Source organism: Eretmochelys imbricata, chromosome 3, assembly GCF_965152235.1.
Source record: "Eretmochelys imbricata isolate rEreImb1 chromosome 3, rEreImb1.hap1, whole genome shotgun sequence".
In the NCBI taxonomy this organism is placed as follows: domain Eukaryota; kingdom Metazoa; phylum Chordata; order Testudines; family Cheloniidae; genus Eretmochelys; species Eretmochelys imbricata.
The window spans coordinates 144,903,983-144,923,932 of record NC_135574.1 but is presented as its reverse complement, the minus strand read 5'-3'; the positions used below and the strand labels follow the sequence as shown (position 1 = coordinate 144,923,932).

The window sequence follows — 19,950 nt, the reverse complement described above, 5'->3', positions numbered from 1 at the left end:
TATGCAGTTTCCTGAGTTGTTCTCCTGTATCGGTTTCTTGTGATATAAGCAACAACTCGTGTTATCCTTTGCATATGTTGCTCAATGTGAATCAACATTCAAATCGAGTCCAATAATCTGTGCCTGATTATAGCCTCTGACAACGGTATAACTTGTAAAATTTAGGACAATGGTTTTATTACCTGGACACATGGGACAGCAACTTCCCTCAACGTTGATGGGTTCTACACAGGGGAGAGGGGGGCAACTGACAGTGGAGCAAAGGGTCTGACCCTGCAGGCAGTAGCAGTGTGTGCAGCTGTCAATGTCCCAACGTTCCTCATCTGCATACGTTTTTCCACTAAAGTGACACACCACCTTCTTTGGTATTGTATCTTCTGTTGAAAAAAAATTTGCTATGATGACTTGATAGGGCATAATATAAACATATTAAAAAAAATCCAATGAGGAACAAATTAAAAAAGGGCACGAGCCTAATTTCTTAATAATTTATACCCATATCCATTGACTATGTAACACATGTTACAACAGTAAAATGTGAAAATACCAGATGCTTTGCAAACATTTTGCAGTTTCGTTACCAGTCCAATTTCATATGTACAAGCAAAACAAAGAGGAGCATAAAACTTAACAAGTGTTTTTCTGTTTAAAAAAATGCAAACTATTGTGTTAATTAGATTCAATATAGCCCCATTCCTCTTTCAGGTTTCAGAGTAACAGCCGTGTTAGTCTGTATTCGCAAAAAGCAAAGGAGTACTTGTGGCACCTTAGAGACTAACCAATTTATTTGAGCATGAGCTTTCGTGAGCTACAGCTCACTTCATCGGATGCATACCGTGGAAACTCACGAAACTCATGAAAGCTCATGCTCAAATAAATTGATTAGTTTCTAAGGTGCCACAAGTACTCCTTTGCTTATTCCTCTTTCAATTATCTTGCATGTATGAATCAGACCCATTTTGACACTAACACAGTGCAATGTTATAGACAAAACAGTGTTTTGCTTAGAAAACGTTTAACAGTATTAATATTTTCACAATAAAATAATTGCTCCATTTTCAGTGATATGAGTGTTTTTTTTCCCCCACTTTTTGAGAGAAATAGAGCATATGAAAATATAGATGACTTTCCAGGTTCCCTTTAAGAATAGGTTTCACTTGATATGCATCAGAAGCTTATGAGTTTAGGCACCGTTTTTATTTTTTTAAGATTTTTCACACACAGTTAAAATTTAAAATGGATAAAAATTAAAAAATGCTCAAAAATAAAGATCAATATTATCCAGCAAAACGATAAAAATAAAAATTGAATTTTGCTAAACAAAACCAAAGGATATGGCATTGCACAGAGTCCTTTGGAGGGAAAGGCGTCAGAGTGGATCCCATTTCATGGAATTAACATAAAGAAAATCTTGAAGAGTAGTGATGCTGCAGCTCATGAATTGGTAAAGTAAATGAGTGAGGAGAAGTCCTAATGAAGGATTAGCCTCAAATGTTTTTTTCATTCATGTGGATTCCATCTCAACTGAAACTTGAACCAGGAGGAGACAGATGGAGGCCATTGCTCCTAGGACAGGAGTCTTCAATGCAGTAGGAGCTGGGAAGAAAGAAGCAGTAGGGCATCCATGTACAAAAGTGCAACCCTACCTTCCCCTGATGAAAGTACAGCAGGAGTGGTCATGAAAGATGGGGTGCACAGCTCCAACTACCTCTTCTCACAGCTTCCAGTGGCCCCAATAAAAGACATTTGTCTGAACCAGCCATTAATCAAATGCAAAAAACCATGCCAAAAATAAGCACAAGACAATCTTATTTATCTTCACTCTCATCATATAGCTCTCCATTTCTCTCCTATAAGCAAGAGAGAGGTTCTCAATGTGAAATAACAGTCTCTCTACATAAGAAAGGAGAATGCTTAACATGCAAGTTAAGGGAAAAAGTGAAGATGTATGGAAAAAGTAATAGAAAAGTCAGAGGAAAGGATGCAGGGCCTGCAAAACAGGATTTGCTGAACTTGTAACTATACTATTGAGGAAGATACTAGCCCTGCAGATTTTGCCTACCAAATTCTTTCTCAGCTGTGGGATAAAAATATTAAGGAGGATTATACAGCAAGAGATGCTTTAGAGAAGTGCTCAGGAAGTCATCTAAAAGCAGAATAACAGGAAGCATGTGAAAGCCACATTTTCAAATATAAACAAAGAAAAGCTACTTAAAGCTGCCAAAAAGAGCAAGACATATTTTATAAATGTTCCAGGTTTTTGTTTTTCCCAGATGTCTGCCCCACCATTCATACTAGTAGTAGTGAGGAAGGAATTTGGAGACAAAAGGAACAAAAAAGTTTCTATACAGTCTTTTATATAACTAGACTTTCATATTAGGGAACTTTATGTTAGTGAACATGCTCCTAGAGTCAGTGAGACCCAGTAATTAATTGCACACACAGTGCAAAGAACACAAAATAATGGAAAACAATAGAAATATACTTATCTACAGTCTCCATAAAAACACTTTCTGACTGAAAATATACTATAAGTAAGTTGGTATGAGAAAATAAGTCATCATTAGGAGACTGAGCAGTAATTGAAATCTTGCTTTTATGTTCTGGATTGAATAGTTGTTACAAAAGGGAAAATTAGTAAATCACAACTGCTCTCAAATTTAGGTATTTGCAACCGAAACAGAGCAACACTGTGTTAGTACATAGGAATTTGAAAGTAAAATCGACTATCAAGTGACAAATTAAAATAAAACTAGCTAGATTATATATAGCAAAGAGTAATTTAGATATTTAAAAATCTTTCCATTTTAATAATCTAAGATGTTCTTACTGAGTAGGTGAGGTCTTTAAACACTATGTATTGTCCAATTCTTCTCTCTCTTACAAAAGGTGTAAATCAGGTTTAACTCTACTGAAGTCAATAGATTTTCACTAGAGTAAACAAGAATTAAACTGTGATTTTTAATCTGAGTATTCTATTCCTCTTTAATTTATAAAATACTATGGCTGTTTGACAAATTCTGTTAACATGAAATTAATGTGATGACACAGATGTGTAGTTATGGTATTATGATTTTTAATTTCCCTCTTATGTCAGAGGTCAAGCTGCACAGAATATCTGGTTGAGTTAAAAAACCATCAATAATAGATGCATTATGATGACACCTGTATCACTGGGACTTTTCTGTAACATCAGATACATCAAATTTCTGGTTTCCTTTCTCTTCCCTACTAGGAGGTTATTTATCTGAAAGCCACATATGTGTTGCATTTAATAAATGTTCTTCTATCATTTTTGGATAACAAGTATCTTTTATAAAATTTAAACAATTCTGCCTATTCATTTTGAACTGGAACCTCCAGATCCCAAATTACCTATCAAACTGTTCTAGTATCCTCATTAACTGTCTATGGTAGTAGCCCGTTGGGTATTGTACAATAAGGCAAGACAGCCAACATGCAACATTCACTGCTCTACTCAGTCAAAGGAGAAGGGCCAGATATGCGACCTGTTCCTTCAAAATGTTCAGTGTTCTTAACTCCTGCCCATTTTAATGGGAGTTGAAATGTTGAGCACCTTGCTTCATTAAGCCCAGAAACTAGAACCAAAATAAGCACAAACAAAAATTACAGAAATAGATGGTGAAAGGAAGGAGAAGGTGTTCAAAACTTACAGGCTGCCTGTGTTAAGGAACACTGAACAGAAATCCTTCTACTTTGGTCCACAAAGGACTCCAAGAAAACAGCAGAACTATCCAATGGAACTCTACCTTGATTATGCTTTAAATACTGTTCAGAACACAGCTTCACAATCCAGGAGACCCTATCTAAACAGCTTCTCCTTCCTGAACTTGAAGACAACTTAGAAAATGCCACTAAGGACATTCTGCAGCTCCATGAAGCAACAAAAGGGATGGAATAAAAATAAAGGTGTGGTGGTGAAAAATGCAGTCAGAACTGCAGAAGAATCCACCAGCTGGCAAAATAAGTGTGATGTAGTCTGACGTACAAATATTTGGTATGGTCCAAAGACTTCTGGCTGCTACAGAATGGAAAGGTAGTGAAGGAGTCAGTGATATGGCAGAGATATTCCTCCATAATGAGGGCTCTGTGGAGGAGTCTCGAACTTAAATTCTAAGCAGATCTTGGAAGAAGGGTGGAATACAAAGTATCTTACTGGGGTCTTGTGCCTTTGTCACATGGCTACAGAGGCTGCAACTTGGTATCAGAAGTGGACATGAGAGAAAGGAAGTAGACCACAACAGAGCACAGAAGAATGATAGCTTATTTTGCATGGTATTGAAACACAGTCATTCAAAGACAGACATTCTGCTGAAGTGTCTGTGGGGGTTCAAAGAGCTCAAGTCTTAAGTAGAGTAGTGAGCATTGGAGGATGTAATGAGAGAGGAATTCTAGTTCTTAGAACCCCTTCAATAAAGCCATTAGGATGGAGAAAACATGGCCTCTGGAACTCATGATGAGGAATTGGACCTTTCTTATTCCCATCCTGTATTCCTCAAGCAACTTCAACCAGTTCAATCAAACTTAGTCAAAGGGCATGTCTACAGTGCCCCACCGTTTGGACTACAGGGGTGTAAATAGCAGTGTGCACCAAAGTGCTCCACTGTAACTCCCATGTGTGGACACTGTAGGTACAAACGAAAAGATTCCTACTTGCATTAATGTAATCCTGTTTGAAGAGGACTACGTTAATTCAAACTAAGAACCTTTTAGTTTGTGTCCGCAGCATCCACACATGAGTTACAGAGCAGCACTTTGGTGCGCACTGCTATTTATGCTTCCGTAGTCCAAACTGCAGTGCAGTGTAGACATGCCCTAAGACTTCCCCAACTCTATGACTCCAGATGAGGTCCCCCCAGTGATGAGTCAAGGAAGACTCCAGCACTTTTGCATATGTATTCAGGTTGTGCAACTGATGTCCCTTCTTTACGTGACCACAAGTGCTATGGTTTCAAGAGAACAAATTCTATTCCAATTTTGTGTAGTTTTGTTTCATAGTGAAAAATTCGGAACACTGTGTTTTTGATGTACTAAGCTGAAAATGTATTTAAGAAAAAAATGTCTGTGCATTTTAATACTAGATTCTTATATTACTCTGTGTGTGTGAAGGACAAAACTAAGGCTGAGTGTGTGACAGAAATTGGTTGGGATGATGATGGTCAGTTATTACACATGGCAATAGGGGATAGCATGCAGACCTTAACTGTGCATTTCCAGACTTTCTAGTAATTAGGGTTTGTTTTTCATTTTTAAAAAAAGTACACAAGAGAGAAGTTTAAAAGTATCTTTGTGTTGGTTGACTCTTAACACCATTTCAACATTAAGTATTTTGTAACTATATTTTGTGTGGGAAGATGACAGTGACACCCATGTTTAGGTTGCTTAGAGCTTTCCATTATTACAGATTCTTGTGACTTTTTATTGAGAAACTAACACCTTAATTGTTTGCAGTAGCCAGACTTGAGATACTTAGAAGGGGAATGACCTTGGGCTAGATAAGCGCCTTTTCTTTATCCCAGGAAATTCTGTTCTGGTTTTACCAAGATCAAAAGTTTTGAAAATCACCATTTCCCTTCTCTCCATTGTTGTCCGCAGAAAAAAAACATTGGCAGCATGCCAAAATAACAGCTGAACATAAACATTCTTAGTGTTACAATCATGCTGCTGCCAAAACAGCAGCAGCAGATCACATTATACTGGGAATGCTTGGAAGCTGCTGGACCAACTGTGGGCAAGGGAGAGCCAGGCTAGGCTCCCTCCAGCTATCCCTTAGACCTAGCGAATGGCTTCCTGGGGCCATCCCCTACTTTGGGGAAAACCAGATGTGGGTGGCTATCCCTTAACTCTGTGTGGTAAATGGGGAAAGAAGAAGAGGGGAGAGAGAGATGGGCCAGGCTTCCCACCAGCACCCTCCAAGACCCAGTATCTGGTCCTAGCAGCCCATCCCTCCCCTCCAAATAACAGCTTTCTCCTGCTGCTAGCCAAGGTAAGAAGACCTATAACTCAAGCACTAGAAATCTGAAGAGCAACTGTAAACTTGACATTTCCTAACTTTTCAGTGCTTGACTTTGCAACCTAAATAACACACTTTTGCTGTAGTTAATTTTTGTATGTTATAAAACATTATAGCACCTTATATTCAAGGATTACCTAATGTTCTACAGCAAATAGAAGAAGTGAAGTGCTATATTAATAGTATTGTTATTAAGTATCTCAAAATATTTCAAAACCACACTCAACATGCCCTTATGATGGAGATAAATATTATTATACCTATTATATAGATGGGTAAAATGAACCATATCTGCTGAAACATCAGTTCCTACAGCCACTCAATTTTTTGTTGCATTTCTTTGAATTCCCTCCATATTTTTCTCCACTTCTTCCTGGCAATGAGGGTCACAAAACTGACTAAAATATCATAAGTCCTTTCTGACGAATGCCAGACAGACAAAGGACTGTATTACTTTACCTTGTTCATGGCATGATATTTCTGTGTAGGTGCCTCCAAATTGTAGTTTTTTGCAGCTAAAGCAGAGGCATTTAAAAAATCATCCTTTGCCATCTGCTACCAAAGATATTTATTCTAAGTTTAGTGAAAGACTGGGGCAATCGCTGATACTACTGTGGGTAACTGTTGGCAAATGTTCACTTTCTAATGGCAACCTTTATATACTTAATTGCAAGTTCAAATCCAATTTGTGTTCACTATCACCAGTATTTTTAAAGTATTATTGCTGTCCAAAATCTCCTTTCCACTGATTATGTTTAATATTTTTCTCCAGATACAACTTGCATTTTTCCATGTTGACTCATTTTTCTAGCTATATTTCTAACCGACTTATATTTCTTCATAAAATGTCTCTATTCTCTACGAGGTTTCACAATACCTTCCAATTTAGCATTATTTACAATTGTATTTAATATGCTGTTTATATCCTCTTACATATCATTACAGAACATATTAAATACAACGAGGATGAATTTCTCTTTAATGTTTTCATCAACTGTGATAAGTAACCAAGTTGTAAATTTTCAGAAGCGTGGCCTCCCATTTTTGGGTGCAAACTGCATCTGCATTTTTGCCCTACTAATTACCTAATTGTAGGTGCAAATCAAGTACCTAGAGATTCAAATATGCAGATTTTTGCCTACAATTCAATTGCAGGCACAAACTGCACCAACACAAAAGGAGACTGTACATTCTCCGACTGATTGAAAATATACCTCTTTATTCTTATTCCCAAGTAGGGAAGAGCAAACTATTTTGTTTATTTGCTTACCTATACAATAAGGACAACACTGTCCTTTTCTCAAAACAGGTCTCTCACAGGATACTGGTGGGCAAGATTCAGAGTAGCAGCTAATCACACCATTCATGCAAATACAACTAGTACAGACATTGGGTTTCCAGGACTCAGCTGTCAGGAAAATATCTCCTTCATCATTTTTGCAGTAATTGGGCATGCTCTCGTTGCTCGATGAGGAAGGCTGACGAGGTTCATCTAGAAATATGAATAGACAGATCAGCAGAAGTAAAGAACCGTTACTTACCTTACAGTTACTAAAAAGAACAGGAGTACTTGTGGCACCTTAGAGACTAACAAATTTATTTGAGCATAAGCTTTCATGGGCTACAGCCCACTTCATCGGATGCCTGCAGTGGAAAATACAGTAGGATGATTTTATATACACAGACAACATGAAACAATGGGTGTTACCATACACACTATAACGAGAGTGATCAGTTAAGGTGAGCTATTACTATCAGGAGAGAAAAAAAACCTTTTGTAGTGATAATCAAGATGGGCCATTTCCAGCAGTTGACAAGAACGTGTGAGGAACAGTAGGGGGGAAAAATAACAGTTATAGTGTGTATGGTAACACCCATTGTTTCTTGTTCTCTGTGTATATGAAATCGTCCTATTGTATTTTCCACTGCATGCATCCGATGAAGTGGGCTGTAGCCCATGAAGGCTTATGCTCAGATAAATTTGTTAGTCTCTAAGGTGCCACAAGTACTCCTGTTCTTTTTGCGGATACACACTAACACGGCTGCTACTCTAAAACCATACAGTTACGGTGGTTCTTTTCAGATCTTTTGTCCACATAATTCCACACATGGAATGTGCATGCATTCCATGCATGAGATTGGATTCTTTTGGCCAGCAGGGTCCAATGGGGCTGCACCTGCGCCCTAGATGTCCTTGCATTTCCCCACCTGAAAACATATAGGATGGAGTGGGCCTAACTGTTGCTTAGTTCCTTCACAGAATTCCGGAACAGTAGGACTCCATAGTCACAGGGAAGGAAGGCAGGTCATGGGATCCATTTGGAGAACACATTTTGAAGAACCACAATTACCATAAGGTAAATAACCATTCTTTCTGCTTTGAATACTTGTCCACATGGATGTCTGTTTGATGACTAACCGGCAGTTGTTTTTTTGCTCAGGGGTGGGTGCTCCTAGTCCTACTTCAATAAAGACTACAGGACAGCCCTGTCACAACAGATATCCTATCTGGAAGCCTCTGCGAAATGTGTGGCCTGAGTTCCATGTAGAGTAAGTGAGGATTTTTTTCTACTGACTTTGAGGTCCATTTTGGCAAAGGTTATTTGAGTCGAGTTGGTCACCTGCTGGGGTGATCTTCTCCTTCTCTAACCTGTCATTGAGATATTGGCAGACCTGAATCCCTTGTGTCCTTAGAAGAGCTACTCTGACTGTATGCTGTAAAATGGTTTTGGTGACTGAATGCCTAGTTAGCACTGCTGACATTGTAAGAATCAGCAAATTGGACCCTGATACTGGGCCCACAGACAGGTCACTTGGTGCCAAATTTGCCACAGCACCAGAAGGGATGGTACTGATGTGTTGGTGGAAAGGCAGTGAGCAGATTTAGCCATATTACAGCCACTTTTTTCTTAACCAGTACAGAGGTACCAGAGGGGCCATCTTAGGCCACTGGCTGCCCTTCAGCTTTGGAGACTGAGACGAATCTAAAACATGTTGACTCTTTTGTGTCTCAGTTTTGAGGGTCCCTGAGAAGGAGACTTATGTCTCAGCTCATCTCTGGAATGATGCTCCTTCCTACCCACCTTGAAAAAATTGAATGTGGATCTAAGTCAATAACTGGGGTTTCTTAGATATCAGGGACCCCAGGTGGAACTCACTGGGGCACTAGCCAAGAGTGACTGGAAGGAGGACTGAGCCTTAGCTATGTCTTTCTTCTCGGTGTCTGAGGTGGTTTTCATTGGGTGCTAGAGAAGAAATAGCCTTAGGCAGACATCCCTTGCCTTCTGAGTCCACTTGGAAAAAGATGAAGCAATGGACAGGAACACACCCTTTGCCTAAAGAAAAAAGGCACTTACAATGCCTATCGTTGAGTAGCACAGAAACATCAGAGGAGGGACATGTATTAAATTCCAGGAGATCCAGAGATTTTGCTTCTGCCTTAGCAGATCGAAACCCAATACCTGAGGGAAGGAGGGCTGGGTACTGAGCCTATTAACTACCTAAGGAAAATTAGTAAAATAAAAATACAAATTTTTCTCTCTTATTTTTTAAGCCAACAGACCAACTAAGAGTTAAATAACTACCTTCAACTATTCTAACTAATCACTAACTCTAACGGCAACAGAGTCACAGAGAAGCAGGTGAACATTGCAGAGGTTTCATCTCCCTGCCATGGCTGGTAAGAAGGAAATGAGGGCCAGTTGGGCCTGCTCTGCCCTTTTTGCCTTCTGGATGGGTTGTGGGGGTTCCCTAATGAATACTGCTGGCCAAAGAAGTGGGATGTTGCATGCACTTGCAACAAGAATGGGTTCATGTGCACAAATAATCAGAGAAGAACAAGGCAGCGCATGTCACTACATGAGGTAAAAAAAATGTGCTGAAAAACTGACATAAAAAAATGAAGTTTAGTCAAAAATAAAATCCCTCTTTCCCCCATCCCGCGACATTTATTTTGGAAGAAAATATTTGTGCTTTCGTTGAAAAAACAGAAAATGATATTTTACACAATTTTTTTTTGTTTTCGGTTTTCAGTTGGATTCAGGTTTTCAATGAGAAACCAAAACTTTTTGTGGGGGAAAATATCACTTCCCAATTAGTTCTAATGTCCACTAACCTTGATGACTAACCGGCAGTTGATTTTTTTTGCTCAGGGGTGGGTGCTCCTAGTCCTACTTCAATAAAGACTACAGGACAGCCCTATCACAACAGATATCATATCTGGAAGCCTCTGCGAAATGTGTAGCCTGAGTTCCATGTAGAGTAAGTGAGGATTTTTTTCTACTGACTTTGAGGTCCATTTTGGCAAAGGTTATTTGAGTCGAGTTGGTCACCTGCTGGGGTGGTCTTCTCCTTCCCTAACCTGTAACAAATATTCTCTGTAGAAACTCAAATGTATGTAAGAACCCTGTCAGGATTCAGGGCCTGCAGCAGAGTTAGTCTCTGGGCAGCCTGATGAGCACAGCTAACTTTCTGTAGGTGGCCTGATAGGCTATACCACCGATAGATAGGAAGAGTCAGCAGACCAGCTCTTAAGCCCAGCAGCAGTTCAGTGGCTGTTCAAAATATTTGCCAATGGTTGAAATAGTTCCTGTCCCTACTGGTTTCCCAGCCTTGCTCCTGTCTTGTTCCTTCCTCAGACTCAGTCTTGCCCCTGCCTTACCTCATTCCAGGTAACCCAGCTCTGACCTTTCGCTCCGATTCATGTCTACTGACTCCTGCTTCAAGCACGAGACGCGACTGCCCAGGTCTTCAGTCTCTGACAAACCCTGAGTTTGCTCTGTTAAACTGGAACTCGTATTTGTTCATGGAGGAATCCAGGTGATGGACTTTCCTGGCCTCTGTGCCTATGAAAATCTCCCCATGGGAACTTAAAGATAGTCTCCTAAGTCCATATATGGGCAGCTAAGTGACCTGATTTTCAGATGTGCAAAGAAACCCAGAAGTGCCTCAGTGATGTCAATGAGAGCTGGTAGGTGTTCAGCTCTTTTAAAAATCAGGACACCTATTGAGCTGTCCATATACAGACTTAGGAAGATAACTGTAGGCACCATTTTTTAAAAATCTTGGCCAATGGAGGTTTGAGTAATTTGATACATTATGGATAATGAGAGCTACAGGACCACTATTTCAGGGGTTCTCAAACTTCATTGAATCCTTCTGACAACAAAGTTAATGCACGACTGCAGGACCCCTGCCACCCTCAGTGGGTGGGGGGATAGGGGGTCTGCAGCCCGAGTCCCAGGTGAGGTTGGAACTAGGGCTTCAGCTTCTGCTCTGGGTCCCAGCAAGTCTAATGTTGGCCCTGGTGACCCCATTAAAATTAGGTTGCAATCTACTTTGGGGTCCCGACACACAGTTTGAGAACTGCTGCACTATTTGAACCAAAACTTTTGAAGTTTGCCTATTTCTAAACTCCCTACATTCTTTTATCTTAATACTCTTCTTTTTTGCAACATCTCAAAATTTACTAGTATTGGCAGACTTCGAGCTGGATTGTGCTATAAAAAGCCAGCCATGAACTTGGGGAAGGAGGAGGATGGGAGGGGCTGCACTGCAGTTGGATCCCTGGAGGAATTCTTGCTGACTTCTCAATCAGGCTGATGCCCTGTAGTAGCAGCGCAGTCACCTTTAAAACAGGTGCAGTATGTGTTTCCGCTACGTCTGGCCCACTTTTCTGGCTGCTACAGAGGATTACAGCCCCTCACTCCACATAGTGAAGGAAGGATGGTGGCACCACCAGCATAGAGCAGTGGCTCTGTTTTTCGGTTGCACTGTGGCTGGTCCCTGTGTAAGGACACAAGGATTTGAGGGAAGGGAGGCTCCTTGTGACCTCTTTCCCTCTCTTCCACACCCATGTATAGTCAACCACAATCTGGTCTGTATGTAACCTGCTGTTTATCTTATTCTCTCTTCCTTATCTTTGATATGGGTATCAAATAAAACTAGGCCTACCTAAGCTAACTCTCTGTAATGTCAATGGCCATTTTCCCCTCATCTGAAATACTGCTGTTTATCATTAACCTTAGGTTATACTCTATCAGCTGTTCCACAGCCAATTTTAATGAGTGTTACAATTATCTTATTTAAACTAATTTGGCTTAATATTTCAAATAACGTTTAATAAGGCATTATAGAACACTCTTTACTAAAAGCCATATATTATGTTTACTGTGCTCCATTTATCTAATAATATAGGAAAACTTCAAAAACTTCATCAAATTTATCCAGCATGATTTGTTCTTTATAAACTCATTTGACTTATTGGTTCCATTAGCCTCTAGATACTTACACACCTTTCTCTTTTCATAAATTATTGATTAAAGAGATCTATTAGGTTATCCCCCTGCCAACCCAGTATTGTTATCTACAGTGTATTTGTGAGTGTTTTGTTCTGTTCGTTTTAAATGACTCAAGCAATGGGGCTTCCATGACTTCCTAAGGGAGACAATACCATATTGTTTCCCATAAGAAGTAATATTACTGTTAGAAAAACGTTTCCTATCCAGCTACACTTCCTTTACTCAAGTCTATACTATTTTCCCTTTTTGGCACTTTTAGTCTTCTATACTTGTAGACAGCTAACCTAAACTCATGGTTTGACCAAGCTATGCATATTTAGCTCTTTTAATCGTTCTTCATAAATCAGTCTCTCTGGTCCCTTAGTCATTTTCCTTGCTCTTCGCTGAATTCCTTTCACTTAGTTTCAATGTTTCTTAATCTTTTCTTCATTGTTTTAATAGGGATAGAAGCTGGATTTGCGAGACAGTATTTGTCAGGATTACTTCCTCATCCCCATCCAATCTTTTTGAAGACATTTGCACTTTTCCAACCCTCTGGCGCTTACTCGCACATTAAGTGAGTGCTATTGATAGCACCGCTCCTTACAGTATCTATTCATTTTTTTTAAATGTTCACAAATGATTTAAGCAGGCATTGTTACTGAAGGTTTTGGACATCCTTCTCCAGAAACTGTCATGGATGATGGCTACAGGGATTGCTCCTGTGCAATCACAGAACCAGCAGTTGACTCTATTCAAGTCTAAATATTTATTGCCAATTTCATAGGATTTTGCAGAAGATCCAGAAAGGCCCATGCTGATAACTGGTAGGTCATGCTTACCTGGGCACTGTGGACAGCAGGAATCCTGTGTACGGATGGGGTTTTGACAAAGAAGAGGTGGGCAGACTTCAGTCTCACACAGAACGCGTCCACTATGGCATGTACACTGAGTGCAGGAATCAATATTCCATGTCTCTCCTTCTACAAAATACTCTCCTCCTGGAGCATGGCAGATAGATGGACTGCTGAGCTCTGGCTTCTGCACAATTGATTCATCTAGGAAAAGAGAATTAAAAGGCAAACAAATGAAAATACGTTGGGACTATCGTCAATAAAATACAACCAAGGTGTATTACTTTCTGACTGTTATTATTGATAATATAAGAACAATAGTAACAAAGTCAAGTAAAGTTAGCTGAGAAAGCAGCTGTATAAATAAATAAGATTATGTGCATATCATTATGGCAAAAGGTGGGAGAAATGAGACATCAGAAAAAGTAATATGAGACTCCACTTACAAAAAGTGCTAGCTAATATATATCTGAGAAACCAATTAAACATGGGCACACTTAATGAAATAGCTGCAGAACAGAAGTTCTCAACCTTTTTTGAATCACACCCTGCTTTAGCAGTTTTCTTAAACTTGGAGCCATACCCTCTCCTCCTGCCTGGTTACAACAGAGAGAAGGATACAGCCTGGCATTTGGGCTCTCAATGCTACTCACTCAAACTTGGCCTGGATGGCCCTCTGTCTTACTGAATTATTAGAAGTTTGCTCCCCTGGTTGAGAGCCTCTGCTATAGAACATGGAAGTCAGCGATTTATATATAAATACTAAGTACTGGTGGGCAGAAAATTTAGATATGAGCTTGCAGGGAAACCTGAAGCCAAAAATATCAATGCAAATTTGATCTATGTGCACAGAAGTGGGAGGCTATATTCCTTCTCCAGGGTATTATACATAAAATGGTGTTAGAGTCTGATATCAGGAATTTGGAAGGAATTCTTAGAACATCTAAAATGATTAAGGAGGCTGAATGGATATTTACAAGAAGAAGAGTATAAATGTGAAAGGGACAGAAAGTGTTCAGGGTGATTGTAATAACTTGGACATAGAAGATAAGTCAGTTTATTAGCTCACAAGCAGTGCAATGCTGCAGATAGCCCCATGCCAGCTGTCCCACAAGCAGCTGCATCCCAAGAAGGGGATATTTCCTCTTCATTTAATTTTCAAGCCAGCCCTGTAGAAAAATTGGAGCATATGGAATAGCACAGGATCAGTCTGTGCCCATTTCCATATACCAGCTGCCTTCACTGGGGATGCTAATAATTTTTCCATGAGGACATCATCCTCCAAGAAAAGAGTTAATGGTAGGAACTTCTGGTAATGGTACATGACTACATTACATCAGCATTATCTTATTTTATCCATGGCTTATGACTAATAGCATATCTGAATAAAGCTATTTGTCTCAGCAAGTAGCCTATTTTACATCTGGGCATTCTGCAAAACCGCAAACCAATCTAATACACAGCAACTTACCCAGGGCTTATAGTCAAAATAGCATAACCAGGTAGCACTGCTCAACATCAAATTTTGTTTCTCACTCCCTTAGCATGGAAACAACTCTTGCAATTGAGTTACTGCAAAATTTATGACAAGACAAGGCTTATAATGTTCCTGAACCAGTACCTGGCTCGTCAAATGTGCTCTAGAATTGGTTCCTTAATACCTGATCATTTTATAAGCCTTTCTGCCACACACACAGAGAAGGGTGACACCCTTGTTACTCTCCTAGTCAGCCAACACTCCAGCAATGCTATGTAATGACTCCTTTCCTCTGACTCCCTACTGAAACCTACAGTGTTCTGTAATACTACTGCTGTTTAGTTTGTTCTCATCCTTAACATGTAAAAATGTGGATACAGCAAAGGAATAAACTATTGGCAGTTGAAATGTGGGTGGCCCTGCTGCATTCTGACTTATGTGCAGCCTTCCAAGAAAAGCAGAAAGTGCAGCAGGGCAGAGTGCGTAGCTAGCCCCAAGCTGAGAGTACAAAGAATCAAAGGAGACAAACTCATAATGTTCAGGGCACTGTGTTTTCTGTGATTCTGTGGCAGTGGAACGTGCCACAGAATCTGTCCTTTGCAAAGAACTGTACTCCAGAATCTAAGCCTTCATTCTGAAAAATGTTTCTATTCCTCATGGTTGCCAAAATATCCAAAACATGAAACTGAGCATAAACCAATACAATATTCACGAACAGCCTGAAAAACAGCAACTCTGATGAGCTCCCTCATTCATATCCGTAAATTGTTAATGCTGAAATTTAAAACTGACAATGTAAGGCTCAATCTTGTTAACTATTTCACTGGTGACCATTTTGGCAGACACATTCAGCTAATGTGCTTATCCCATAATTCCAAACTGATCCAGCTGCCTAACCTGCTTTCTCCCAACATCTTCTGCGATGTAACACTTTGTCCATACAAAAATCTGTAGCTTATCAAAAACTGAAAATATGGGGGTACTCTAATGTAAACTGAAATTAATATAAAAACAAAGCAACATCTACTGATTTGATTGTATTATTCATTTTCATACAATAAAATCATCCGTTTTTAAAATTTATCTGAAACTGCCAGAGACTTGCAAGAATTTTTACCAAGTATCCCAGAATCAAGTACATGGGAAATGACAGTTACTTACCCTACAGTAACTGTAGTTCTTAGAGACTTGTCCCATGTATATGAGGCTGGTTTCTTTTGGCCAGCAATGCTGTTGGGGCCATACCTACATTCTGGATGTCCTCCCCCTCACCAACTGAAAGGTATAAAAGTCAGAATAGGCCCAACCATCCCTCAGCTCCTTTGCCAAAACAGAATCCATATGGTACAGGATGCCACAGCAGTGGAGGAGGAGGGTGGGTCATGGAATCCCTGTGGACAACACATCTTGGAGAACCACAGTTGCTGCAGGTTAAGTAATTGTTCTTTCCTCTTGGTGTGACTGTCCACACTGATTGCACTGCTGGTGATGAGCAAATGGTGACCTCACAGTCAGGAGGTGGGTGCTAGGCGTCTTATTTAAATAGTGACTGCAGCACAGCTCTAACAAAGTGAGTGTCAGATCTTGAGGCCACAACTAAGGAACAGTGCTGGGTAAAAATGTGGACTGATCCCATGTAGCTGCCCTGTACATTTCTGAAATTTGTACGCTTCTTAAAAAACCCCTCAGAAGCTGCCTGTGACCTGGTGAAATGGGATCTAACCTGCATGAGTGGATCTAATCTAGCTAATTTACGCCATGTTTTAATACAATTAGATATCCATTTAGACCAGCTTTGGGTAGATATTGCCTGATTCTTGCATCCTTGTAGCTACAAATGCTACAAGACTCCTGAATCGTCTTGTTCTGCCAAGGTAATATGAGAGAACTCTAAGTATGCCAACAGTGTGCAGTTTGGCTTGCATTTAGTTGGAGTGGGGCTTGGGAAAGAAATCTTGCAGGTGAACCATCTGATTTAAATGAACATTTGAGCCTTTTTTTGTAAAAACAGAGTAGGGCCTAGAGTAGAGGTGGGCAAACTATGGCCCGCGGGACCCTCCTGCCTGGCCCCTGAGCTCCTGGCCCGAGACGCTAGCCCCCGGCCCCTCCCCTGCTGTTCCCCCTTCCCCACAGCCTCAGCTCACTGTGCCGCCGGTGCAATGCTCTGTATGGTGGGGCTGCAAGCTCCACTTTGTCTTTATGGATTACTGGTGAGGTGGACCAGCCACGAAGGCCTGAATTTCCCCCACCCTTCAAGGGGATATTATAGCTACTAAAAAAAGCTTTTTTCATAGATAGTATATGGAGCAAGTTGCTAGGGGCTCAAAATGAAGTCCCATTAACCAGGCTAAAACTATACTAAGGTCCCAGAAAGCGGCGGGGGGGGGGGGGGGGGGGGGCTGCGTGGGACCCAGACTGTGAGGAACACATGAATGAGGCACTTGAGGAATCTAGCAATTTGTAGGACGAGAAAATATGCTCTGACCTTGGACACAAGGATGATGTGCTGATACTTCTGCTTACTGTACTCTTATAGAGCTTAAAGAACAGCCCTGAATGCTTAGGGATAGCAGATAGCTCAGAATAGCACACATTGGGGCTTCTATGGGAGACAAGTGACACTATCTTTTTCAGATTGGGACCTGCTTCCATCTGACTGCATAGGTCAGTCTAGTAGAATCTCTCCTACTATGCACCAATATATTCTGGACTTCAGCTGAACAGCTTCTTTTGATCATAGTTAATCAGCTAGCATCCACACTGTCAGATACAATGATGCTAGGGTCTGGATATACGATCTGACCTCTATTTTGGGAGATTACATCAAGTAAAACAGATAATGTTACTGGGCGCTGAACTGACAGGCTCATTTAGGTCTCAATACCAAAACTGCCTGAGCCAAGTTGTGGCAAACATGATCTGCTGAAACCTGTCTGAATTTTAGGACCCAGTGGATAGGCATACATCATCCCTGGAATCCATGAGAGGAGAAGAGCATTGGACAAGGAGCCTGGGCTCAGATTTCCCCTTTTAACAGAATATTTAGCATTACTTGTACTAATCTGAAACAAACAAGTTTACTGTTGGTTGGGTATCTCCACCCACGTAAGATGCTTTGCAGGACCGAGTCATCGGTAGTCCATTTGTGGTCACCTGTGAATTGCCTGCTGAGCTGGTCTGCTATGACATTCTGTATACCTAGCCGATTAAGACCTAGTGGTGTGATTTGGTAACAAATGCACGTGTTCCCGAGGCTAAAAGTTTCTTCACAAAGGTGGAGGATGATCATGCACCTGCCTGTCTGCTGACATAAAACAATGCTATTGTGTTGTTTGTCATTACCTGAACTATTAGCCCACCTAGCATGGGAAGAAATGCTGTACATGTTAGACAAACAGCTCTGAGCTCTAGGATGTTTATGTGCGGAAGTCTCTTTGTGAGTCCAGAGATCTTAGGCTTGTGAGTGTCTAGGTGAGCTCCCCAATCAAGCATGTAGGAATCGGTCACCAGCATCTTGGTAGGCAGAGGTGGAGAAAAGGTCAAAGACCTTGATAGTGGGTCCTTCCACCAATTTAGTGATGAGAGGACTTCTTGAGTGAACTGCACTCGCATGTGCATGTGATGTTTGCTGGGAAGATACATTGATTTCAACCACCCTTGCATGGAGAGTAGATGAAGTCTGACATGCTGCGTGATGTAATGCACAGGGCCATAAAACCCACAATTCTGAGGGTACATCTATACAGCAAAAAAAGAGCCTTGCAGTGAGTCCCAGAGACCAGGCCAATTGACTCGGGCTCGTTGGGTTTGGACTGCTGGGTTAACAACAGCAGCGTATGCACTGGGCTCTCAATTATGGCATCAAACTTACTGCTGTAAGGTGGACACAAGATGTGTAGTAGAGGAGAAAAAAGCTGAAGGCCTTCTGCATTTCAACCTCTGCTTCTTCCTTGGTGACTCCGATGATCTTTGTGGGTTGTAATAACAGTGGAGGGCTTTTGTCTAGAGTAGCTTTGTGACCTGGCCTGCTTTCTCCTAGGGGCTGTCACATGGACTCCCAAAGAATGGAGTCTCTCTCTGATTTTTAAGAGAGCTCAGGGCTTCCTCAGTTCTTGTGTTGAGCAGTCAGAGACTTCAAATCCAAGATCCTCAATTGCTCCCTGAACCTCCTTCGGTATTACTGAATATTGTAGCCATGAAGCCCTGCAAGTGGCAATGGGGGTAGCCACTGACCATGCTCTTGTGTAAAACACCTCTAATGCCACCTCAGTGATGGATGAGCTACCAACTGTCCCTCAGGTACCACAGACTTCAATTCCTCCCTGTGTTCTTGAGGGAGTTTCTCGATAAATTGTGACACCTTGTTCCATTAAAGTAACCACACTTTGACAGGAGCAGCTAGTAATTTGCAGTGCGCATCTGCAGGCTTGCTAATGGGCAATTTTTCCTGCCAAAGAAACTATTTTTTTATCTTTGATTTTTTGAGTAATTTTATGGGGTGGTCCTGGAATTTTGGACCTTTCATGCACTCAGGAACTTGGTGAGTGTGAAAATATTCAAACCCATTGGAAGGGACTTGGGTACCACAGATGCTAGGGTCTGCCATGTATTTGCCTGGTTCTAAAAGGACTTTGTTAATGGGCACAGCAGAATGTCCAGTAAATAGTGCAGGAAAAATCGCACAACTCCACAGGAATTTCTAAAATGTGCGCCATAGAACGGCTCAGTGGGAGAGAAGGGCTCTACTGTTTGGTCTGCTGAGGAAGAGGAGATTGCTGCTGGGATAGGATGCACTTCAGTCAGCATGTAATTCCTCCTCACTTTCCTTTCCTTCCTGGCACACGGTGCAAGTGTGTACCAGCTACCTCTCTTAAGCCAAGCTATGAAGTTTCATAGGAGAGGGAGAGCGAACCCTAATGAGCGAAGGGGGTCACTAGAGGCAGGCTTCCTCACTGGATGCATACCCCAAGTGGCTCACAAGAGCCAATATTGCATATGGTAGGGGTAAGAGGCTGGGGTCGTGGATGCCAAGGTGAATATTCTCCCCGAGATCCCAGAGGTCTGCATTTGCAGTGATAGCTTGTAGATTCCCTGTATGTCAAATAGGGGTCTTATGTATAGGAACAAGGTGGGTGAGTAGAAGGTGCTCCCCTACTGTGCTCTGAAGGGAAGGAAGAAAATGAATACACCTCCTCTAACAGTGGGACTTCCCTATCTGGAGTTCTAGGGATGACCTTGAGTCTTCCCCCAGCACTGGAGCTGAAGAGCTTACTGGTACCACAACAACTGTGGTAGCTGGTACTGAGA

General features: G+C 41.1%; 1 protein-coding gene across 1 annotated transcript in view; it reads right to left on the bottom strand.

Moving 5' to 3' along the window:
* CRIM1 (cysteine rich transmembrane BMP regulator 1) overlaps positions 1–19,950 on the bottom strand; it is a 309,698-nt gene that overhangs the window by 16,118 nt on the left and 273,630 nt on the right. Inside the window, exons 12-14 of the mRNA XM_077811884.1 lie at positions 13,155–13,370; positions 7,305–7,526; positions 183–377 (exon numbers count right to left, since the gene is read on the bottom strand). Of these exons, the coding sequence (XP_077668010.1) occupies positions 183–377; positions 7,305–7,526; positions 13,155–13,370 (633 nt within the window). The remainder of the gene's footprint in view (positions 1–182; positions 378–7,304; positions 7,527–13,154; positions 13,371–19,950) is intronic.